Below are 9,712 nucleotides of genomic sequence, written 5' to 3'. Positions count from 1 at the left end.
CACTAAAAAATGTTCCCTAATATCGGCCATGTGTTTATAGGGTGGATGCTCATCGTTCCTGGTCACAATTTTCTCATGGACCATGTTGAGTCCTTGAAATAGATTTTGTAGGGTAGAAAAAATTGTACCCCTTCAGTTTCAAAATATAAGGTGTATTTTTTTTAAAAGTCAAGCTTCCCTACCTTGAGCCTAATTGAGTGAGAAAAATATTACTCCCTCCATTTTTGTATACAAGGTCACAAACCCATATTACAGATACCAAGGTAGAAATTAATGACTACTTAAACCAATATTGCAAACTAGTATTTTTTTCCTTGCTTGACATGCTAATTAATGTGTATTTTTCTCTCCAACGCACAACAAGACAACTCTCTCACTTCTCATTGGCTGATTAATACAATGCATGCAAATCAATCTTCTCACTCCCGCATGCATGCACGAGGTATTAATGTTTTCGCTTGCTTGTACGAGGCAAACCTCATTAATTTTACATCGATTTGTGTTAGTGGCATTGTATAGCTGCAAATTGTAATTTTGATATAGCCTTGTATACAAAAATGGAGAGAGTAATATCTACTCTATCATATTAGTATAATTAAATTCACCATAAAAATATAATTTCGTATTTTGTTTATTTGGCATTGTAGATGTTGATTTTCTTTCTTTAAAATTGGTCAAATATAGAATGATTGACTTAACAAAAAATAATAATACACCATATATTATCGGACGGGGGGTAGAATTGAGAACCCATCACTTGTGTGACTTACAAAAATTCCTGAATGCTTTTAAAATAAATCCCACTTACAAAAACTCTCGAGGCTCTATCTCCCTCGTGGTGTGTTGACATGGTAAGACCCTGATCTTATGAATTTTGGTTTGACCTTCGGCCTATGTTGCTGAAAGGCGAAGGTACTCCTCTTCTATTCTTCCGTGCCAGGGTGCGCACAGTCATCTTCGCATGAGCTTGGTGACGAAGTACACTTCGTCAACGTTTGTTCCAAGAGTCAAGGGATGTGTATTTTGTCATAACACGCGTTATGATCATATATTTTCATCGGTTGGGTGGGGTGGTTCGTGCGACTTTTCGAAATCTTTGAGGCTAATATGGTTTTATGCAGGCTTTGTCTTCTATATTTTTTTTTCCAGAAAAAAGGTCTTCTATAGTTTCTTCACTAATGTTATGGTGGAATGCAATGCAAAAAGTGAAAATTGGAGACACCGACTTCAAAGAACCCCATGTAACTTTTAGTCATGGATCTTTATCCTTCATTTGTTTGTTCAATCTAGACATCTTCCCTAACATTTACTAAATAAGCCACAAATCTTTGGCAGGTGTGTCCTACATGCAAGACCCGATATGAAGTTGCACTAGTCATGTTCATTAATGCATGCCGTGTAAGTGAGAAATGTATTTTGGCTCCATTAAAATCATAGAATGTGTCTTTTAAATCAAGATTCAGATTGAGTGCAAAATTCTTAAAATTTTCTTTCAGAGAACTGTTATGACTCACTTCATGGTTGCTGAATTGCTTTATGGTTATTATATGAATTTCTGTATAAAGATTAGTCATATAAAATTGAAACAGATCAAAAAAACAGTACAATAAACACACACAAAAATGTGTTTTTAATTTAACATCACAAAAAAGATTTCTGAGAAGACGATAAACACACAAATAGAATGGACGGTTATGTAGTGGGCTTCACACGTCAAAACATCTAAATGGGCCAGGCCGAACGCTGCACCCGCGAACTGCGTGGTGGGCCTCAGGCAACCCCCAGTCAGTCAGAAGGCCTGCCGGAGTCGGTCAGCGCAAATCAAACAGAACTCTTTACAATAAAATTCGGCCCATGTTCGCGATGTTTCGCCCTTGCAATCGCGTCGCGACTGTTTTGCCCTAATCCACAGCGGGCGCCTCTCCCCCTGCATCGCGAATACTCGGCTCCGCCCCCGCGGCCTCTCGAACACTCCCAAACCCTAGCTTTGGCGTGAACCCCATGTCGGGGTCGTACGGATCCGACGACTACCGCGGCGGCGGCTACGGCGGCCGAGGTCGCCTCAGGATCCTCGGAATCGGTTTTGTCTCCTCTTCGTGGATCGTTTTTCTGATTTTTTTCGTGTCTGTGTAGGCGGCGGCGGCGGCGGAGGTGGTCGTGGGCGCGGAGGTGGTGGAGGATATGGCGGCAGCGGTGGCGGTGGTGGAGGATATGGAGCTGGTGGCGGCGGTGGGGGAGGGTACGGCGGTGGCGGTAGAGGGGGTGGTGGAGGAGGAGGAGGCTACGGCGGCGGCGGCGGAGGCGGCGGGAGAGGTGGCGGGCGCGGGGGAGGACGCGAAGGTGACTGGACTTGCCCTGATGCAAGGTGGGTATCGAATTCTCATCATCTCGCTCTAGGATTTGGCGTTGGACTCGGCTGATCCAGCCGTGGCCTTCCATGGCATTTTATTGTTGGGAGCTTATGTTGTAGCGCCGTAACCGGAATTTCAAACATCACATCATTCTGATGCTTTAGTTTGAACTTCTGCTAGATGCCCTATATGGCTTTAAAATCATAACTTGTGATGTGATGCTATTCCTATGTGCAATTTACGCTCGAAAATATTGCTGGGCTATATGTTGATATGCCGTATTTGCCCTGGTTATTTACTCCGCTATATATTTTATTGGTTGTTACACCAGAGCATACACTTAATTGACGGTTTTATGTCTTACCGATGTTGTGCTCTTATTGGAAAATTAGTGGGCTCTAGTTTTGTGAACACTACCAGTTGTTTTCATGCTGAGGGTATTATTTTCTATGGAATCCTTGAGACTAAAAATACATGAACTCTTGTTGCAGCTGCCTTAATGTGAACTTTGCAAGGAGGACTGAGTGCAATAAGTGTGGGGCAGTTAACCCAAGTGGAGGTGGAGGTGGTGGTGGTGGCGGGGGGTACGATAGGTCTGGTGGAGGTGGAGGGTACAGTCGTGGTGGTGGTGATCATGGTTCAGGGGGTGGTGGCTACAGCAGAGGTGATGGGGATTACAACTCTGGTGGTCGTGATGGTGGTGCCGGGGGAGCAAGAGGAGGGTACAATCGTGATGGTGGGAGCGGCCGTGGTTTTGATGACCACCGTGGTGGGAGCGGTGGTGGTTATGGCGGAAGAGGCCAAGAGAACAACCAAGGTGACGGTGGCTATGGGCAGGCTCCCCCTAAAGGACCTCCATCCTATGGCGGTCCTCCAGGTGACTACGCACCGCCCCCAAGTTCCTATGGAGGCAACAATGTGTACAGTTCAGACTCTGCAGTGCCACCCCCTAACAGCTATGGTGGCGGTCGAGGCCCTTACCCACCAAGCTATGGAGCCCCACCTCCGAATCCATATGGTGGCGGTGCCCCAGGGGGGCAAGGAGGCCTGCCACCTACATATGATGGTGGTTATGGTGGTCGGTCTGTGCCTGGAGGTGGAGGCGCAGGTGGTGCTCCACCTCCTTATCATGGCGGAGGCGGAGGCGGCGGTGGTTATTCTGCAAATGCTGCCCCTGAACCTACAAAGGTTAAGCAGTGTGATGCAAACTGTGATGATTCCTGCGACAATGCAAGGATTTACATCTCAAACCTGCCTCCTGATGTGACTGTTGAGGAACTGCAAGAGCTTTTTGGAGGAATTGGCCAGGTATAGTTTACCTTCTCTTGAATTCTTTATCAATATGTAATATCCTAGAGCTCCGCATGCTGTGGATCTGTGCGTCCTCTAAAAACATATTTTGTGAGGTGCTCCTTAATTTGAACTGTATATATTAGTTCTTTATTGCTTGAATGCCTGGTATGTGTTCCTCTTAAAATATTTCACTTTCCACTTGGACTGTTATTGCCTGTGTCATATGATGTGTCATATGATGTGAAGTTGTGTTCTGTTTTCATCAGTTCATAGTTCATATTAAGTATGTAAGTTGCACTTGTTGATATTAGTAATATTTTCTATAATCACTGCATGGTTGGACCCCGTCTATCATTCTTTTAAGATATGGTGCTTACAAATAAAATGTGAAGTTTACGTGTGGTGAGACCATAGTGAGGGTAATTCTATCTGAGATTCGTCTAAATACGTCCCAAAATTACATACTCCCTCTGTCCCAAAATTCTTCTTGTCTTAGATTCGTCTAAATACGGATGTATCAAGTCACGTTTTAGTATTAGATACATCCGCATCTAGACAAATCTAAGACAAGAATTTTGGGACGGAGGGAGTAGTTAGTAACAATCAGCTTGACTCTGCTCACATAGTGAGGGTAATTCTATCTGATACTCGCTCCGTCCCGAAATACTTGTCGGATAGATGGATAAAATTGAATGTATCTATAGCTAAAATACATCTAGATTCATCCATTTCTCCGACAAGTATTTCCGGACGGAGGGAGTACATAGTTAGTAATAATCAGCTTGACTCTGCTCACATAGTTCTACTCCAAAATAGGCCAATTTTTTTTAATCACTGTTACTTCAGTATGTGTTTTAGTTTTTTACTTAAAAACTTTTTGGCCATGCTGAGTCGGTCAGGCAACATATCTTTGCCCAAGAACTCGCGAGATGGGGCCCCCATTGCTATTGCTAATCTTAGAGAACAGAATACTGCTGTTTTTCAATTATGTCGAGCACTTGCTGGTCATTTTATTTTGTTCTTTCAATACTTGCAACTACTTTTTAAAAGGTTGGAAGGATCAAGCAAAAACGTGGCTACAAAGACCAGTGGCCCTGGAACATAAAAATCTACACTGATGATTCTGGGAAAGCCAAAGGAGATGCTTGCCTTGCTTATGAAGATCCTTCTGCTGCTCATTCAGCTGGTGGATTCTACAACGGTATGTTGAGTGCTGTGGTTGCAACGATGCATCACATTTTTCTATTTAACACTTTGTGCTTTCCACTTCATAATGCATATGTTGTTCTTCCTTTTCAGATTATGACATGAGAGGCCGTAAAATTAGTGTTGTGATGGCTGAGAAATCAGCACCTAGAGCTCCTACATCTGGTCATGGGTAAGTACATCTTGCTTGTTTTTATCTGATAAGTGCAAATTCTGGAATGTAATGTCTACTCTGGGCCAATTATACCATCTGGCTCGTGCTACAGTTTGATATCTCAATTCGTATTTTCCAAGCATTGTCATATTATTTTGTCCTGTGTCATTGTGTGATTTACAGGCCTCTTAAAACTATTTAGCAGATATGAGAATATGCAATGAGTTGTCTGGTTGTTGCATTTTGGCCTGAAGAGGACAGAATGGAACCCAACCAAGTTAACCTGAATCAAATAACGTATCAGACATTGTTGCCATGTTACATATGCCTTGGATGACCAGATAAAGTCTGGAATCATTGCCAAGTACAGTTGACCATTATGCGATTTTTCTTTAAGCAGCTGAGCCTTTAAATCAGCATATATCTTGTGTATCTCCAGCTGAGTATAACTAAAATCATGATTGGTTGTATGATGTTAATATATAACCTGTTTGCCTCATTACTTGTTGTGCAGAGGCGGACGTGGTGGAGGCGGCGGCTATGGCGGGGATAGACGCAGAGATGGAGGAGGCCATGGGCCTAACAGAAACCAGGGTGGTGGTTCACGTTCGCGGCCGTACTGAAAAGAGTCATATAATTACTAAGATTGTCATCTGCAAGAAACCATTTATATTCATGTTCTCTCTGGACTTGTACTCATACAGGAGATCGTAAGGTAGGTTGTCTGCTTTTCCTGGACTTCTGTTCCATTGTCTTACTCCAGTGTTGGTCGGATGTTTGTTTGTCAAAAGTGATTGATCTATGTTATGTGAATTTTTCCTTAGAGGCAGCTGGATAAGCTCCAAATGCTGATATGTTTGAGATGTTATTACAGGTGAGTGCCAATCTATTATGATTATGCAATGCTTTGCTCTTATGGTGATTAGTTTCACCATATTATCATTTTTTCCTTTTTTGATCTAATGCTTACATTCCACATGGTATTCAGCCGGTGGATCACTGCTGTAAGCTTTGGATTTTGCTTTGGAGAACAGGTAGGGCGTTTTTGTTGTGTGGTTGATTCGCTTGATCCAGGATAGTCTGCTAGCGGTGTGTTTCTGTGAAAAGAATCTTCGTAGACTTGCACCTCAGTGATATTTTCCATCTATTTGTAAAATTTAATTTACTTGAAGTAAAGCCCTTCTGAACACGAGGAAATTAGCAGCTCTTAACGACATTTCCTTTATCTAGTCCTTCCGAGTTTCCATCTGCTAACTGAACTTCAGTGTCGTGTCGTTGCGGTCTGCTCTTTCAGACAATCCTGAAGCTGCAGATCCAGCTTCAGTTCAATTGGCTCTGATTTTCTTCAATTCATTTCTTTCCTCGTATGGTTCTTCATGGTAAACAACAGTGTCATATGACATACTACTCGAGTAATGTTTCATTGCAGCTGTTATATGACGTACTTAGTAATATTTCACTTCATCCGGTGATGTTTTGAGCAACTTACGGTACTTCAGTAATGTTTCACTTATTTCGTCAGAAGAATTGTAGCGAGTAGAAGGTCAAATGCGTTTTATGTGTTACCAAGAGGATTACCTGATGTGTATCAGTTTATATTGGTACTCTGATTGCCCTCCTCAGGACAGGACGTGCGCAATGCGTGCGTACGTTACCACGCGTGGACGTTGAACCATCACAGAAATCAGCTCACAGATAAACTAGGTTTTCTCGTGGACCCCAAAACCACGGCAAACGTGCGATTTTACATGCGTCTGCAACCCGATCGTTGAGGAGCTCAAAGGCGGCCCAAGAAGATGAAGAAAAATGAAATGAAGGCTGGGTATTCATTCAATTTTTTTTTGCTCTAAATGTAGTATATGAACCAAACAACACAACACTAGCAATGTATGAACAAAACAACACTAGCATAACGGCGATAGCAATATTTCAGTGTATCTGACATGAATCTATAAGTACTTTTTGATTGATAAAGTGAGGATATCTTCTTACAATAAAACTCTGTGGTCGCCTTTTTTGGAATAGATTGATGACATCTTCATCCTTCACTTGATTGAAAAATTATCTCTCAACGAATGTAACCAAATAATTGTTCATATATTCATCACCCATTTTGTTCCTTAGAGCATCTCCAGCCGTTGTCCCCCAGGAGGCATAAAAATCGCTGCCTGGGGGCGAGCCGGCAGTATAATCGGCTCTGTGGGCGGTTGGGCACCCATTCATTGCCCCCAGGTGCCGATATTGGCCCGTTTTTGGCGCAGGGCGAGCCGGCAGTATAATCGGCTCTGTGGGCGGTTGGGCACCCATTCATTGCCCCCAGGTGCCGATATTGGCCCGTTTTTGGCGCAAATGTGCTCGCTTTTTGGCCCATTTTCGGCTAAAAATGGCACGATATCGACGCGAATCGGCCCATATTTGGCATGGTTTGGCGTGAATTCTCTAACATAAGTAATTTTTTATCACATAGTTCATCAGAGAAAATCAATAGAAATAAAATAGTTCAATACAAATTATATACTTCAACAAATAAAAACTTTTGAGCTAGGCGTCGCCCTTGAGCCTTCATAGGTGCTCCACCAGATCCTGCTGCAGTTGTTGATGCACCTATGGGTCTCGGATCTCCTGACGCATATTGAGATAGGCAGTCCAGGTTGCCGGTAGCTGGTGTCAACTTGGGCAAGAGGACCCTGCATGTAGTATGGTTCAGTGTCAAACACTGGCTCTTTCTGCTCGCTCTCAATGATCATATTATGCAAGATGACACGGCAAGTCATGATCTTTCACATTTGATCTTTTGACCAGGTCTGAGCAGGTACCGGACAACAGCAAATCGAGATTGGAGCACACCAAATGCCCACTCGACATCCTTTTTGCAAGCCTCCTGAACCTTGTCAAAGTGAGACTTCTTGCCTCCTGGCACAACGTTTGAGATAGTCTTCACAAATGTAGACCATCTCGGATAGATGCCATCAGCTAGGTAGTACCCCTTGTTGTAGTGCCGCCCATTCATCTTGAAATTCGTCGAAGGAGAATGGCCTTCAACAAGCTTGGCAAAGACAGGGGAGCACTGTAGCATGTTGATGTCATTGTGAGTTCCTGGCATACAAAAGGAGTGCCAAATCCAGAGGTCCTGTGTGGCCACCGCCTCAAGCACCACACCGCAACCGCCTTTGGCGCCTTTGTACATCCCCTGCCAAGCAAATGGGCAGTTCTTCCATTTCCAATGCATGCAGTCGATGCTTCCAAGCATCCCAGGAAATCCTCTTGCTGCATTTTATGCTACGATCCAAGCAGTGTCTTCCGCATTGGGTGTTCACAAATATTGCGGTCCAAACACTGCAACCACTGCCCTGCAGAACTTGTAGAAACACTCAATGGTCGTGGACTCGGCCATGCGCCCATAGTCGTCGAGTGAATCATCAGAAGCTCCGTATGCAAGCATCCTCATAGCTGTCGTGCACTTCTGGCTTGAGGTGAATCCAAGTTTGCCGGTGCAATCCTTCTTGCACTTGAAGTAGCCGTCGAACTCCCGGATGGAATTCACAATCCTGAGGAAAAGCTTTCGCCTCATCCGGTAACGGCGCCGAAATACTTTGTCACCGTACAGTGGAGTGTCGGCGAAATAGTCGGAGTAGAGCATGCAGTAGCCTTTCAGACGATGACAGTTCTTTGCTTTCAGCCGCCCCAGTGTCGAGCCACCTCGCCGCGACTTTTCATCGCTCGCGAGCAGGGCGACGAGGACCATGAGATGTTCCTCTTCCTGGACGTCGACATCGGCTTCCTCCTCCAACAGAGCGGCGAGCGCCTCCTCGTCGTCCGAGTCCATCGCCGAGCAGACAAATCGCCGAACACCTGGTGAAAGTGATGGACCAAGCGGGCCGAAAGATGGAAGCATCACCGATAACCACGTGAGTTAGTGCCACAGGACAACCACTATCGCTTGCATGTGTGCCAAAACATATATATGGAGAGGGTGTGGTTGTGATGTCATGAATACCTAAAGCACAACCTTCGATGTGGCATTTGCCTCAAAAACCGCAAAGTCCCCACACAGAGTGAGATTCATGTGTGACACCTAGTATATGTTGGTCCCATCTCCCCTTCGACACGTACTATATATATACTCCTACCCTAACACAACCCTAAAAGAATTAATACTCCTTGTTCTTCAAATGTGCCTCTCTCTCGTTGGGTCGAAGTGATGGAAGATAACCTCGCGGGCCCACAGATGGAAGCGCCGCACGCGAGTGAGTTCCTATAGGGCAACCACCGACCTCATGGTATTTCATGATGTTTGAATACCAATGCACAACTTTGATGTGGCACCTGCCTCGGGAACCGGAAAGTCCTCACATGGAGCGAGGTCATAACACACACACACACACACATATATATATATGTACATATATATATATATGTACATATATATATATATATATATATATATATATATATATATGTAACACACACAAACCTCTCTCTTGTTGTACATTCAATTGATCGATGCAGACCCCGCAGGCTGATACGTCTCCAACGTATCTATAATTTTTGATTGTTCCATGCCATTATATTACCCAATATTGGATACTTTATATGCATTTATGTGCTATTTTATATGATTTTTGGGACTAACCTAGAGCCCAGTGCCAGTTTCTGTTTTTTCCTTGTTTTCGAGTTTTACAAAAAAGGAATATCAAACAGAGTCCAA

General features: G+C 43.9%; 1 protein-coding gene across 3 annotated transcripts; it reads left to right on the top strand.

Moving 5' to 3' along the window:
- Positions 1-1,869: 1,869 nt before the first annotated feature.
- On the top strand, positions 1,870-6,236 carry LOC123068849 (transcription initiation factor TFIID subunit 15b). Of its 3 annotated transcripts, none has more exons than XR_006432066.1 (8): positions 1,870-2,056; positions 2,134-2,365; positions 2,843-3,659; positions 4,695-4,845; positions 4,944-5,022; positions 5,519-5,719; positions 5,835-5,878; positions 5,993-6,236. XR_006432066.1 is itself a non-coding variant. In XM_044491533.1 (6 exons), the coding sequence occupies exons 1-6, from the start codon at positions 2,002-2,004 to the stop codon at positions 5,625-5,627; spliced, it is 1,443 nt and encodes a 480-aa protein (XP_044347468.1). In that variant the 5' UTR covers positions 1,870-2,001; the 3' UTR covers positions 5,628-5,827. The 3 variants fall into 3 exon arrangements, 1 of the variants encoding a protein (XP_044347468.1); XR_006432065.1 differs by having other exon boundaries at positions 5,829-5,878; XM_044491533.1 differs by lacking the exons at positions 5,835-5,878; positions 5,993-6,236 and having other exon boundaries at positions 5,519-5,827.
- The last annotated feature ends 3,476 nt before the right edge of the window (positions 6,237-9,712 follow it).

This window comes from Triticum aestivum, chromosome 3B (assembly GCF_018294505.1).
Source record: "Triticum aestivum cultivar Chinese Spring chromosome 3B, IWGSC CS RefSeq v2.1, whole genome shotgun sequence".
NCBI classification, from domain to species: Eukaryota; Viridiplantae; Streptophyta; class Magnoliopsida; order Poales; family Poaceae; genus Triticum; species Triticum aestivum.
This window is presented reverse-complemented; position numbering and strand designations above follow the sequence as displayed.

Excerpts from the sequence above, each read along its gene's own strand:
- LOC123068849 (XM_044491533.1), top strand. The coding sequence starts at position 2,002 with ATGTCGGGGTCGTACGGATCCGACGACTACCGCGGCGGCGGCTACGGC. Across the intron at positions 2,366-2,842 it reads TGGACTTGCCCTGATGCAAG|CTGCCTTAATGTGAACTTTG; the intron begins GTGGGTATCGAA and ends CTCTTGTTGCAG. Across the intron at positions 3,660-4,694 it reads TTTTTGGAGGAATTGGCCAG|GTTGGAAGGATCAAGCAAAA; the intron begins GTATAGTTTACC and ends ACTTTTTAAAAG.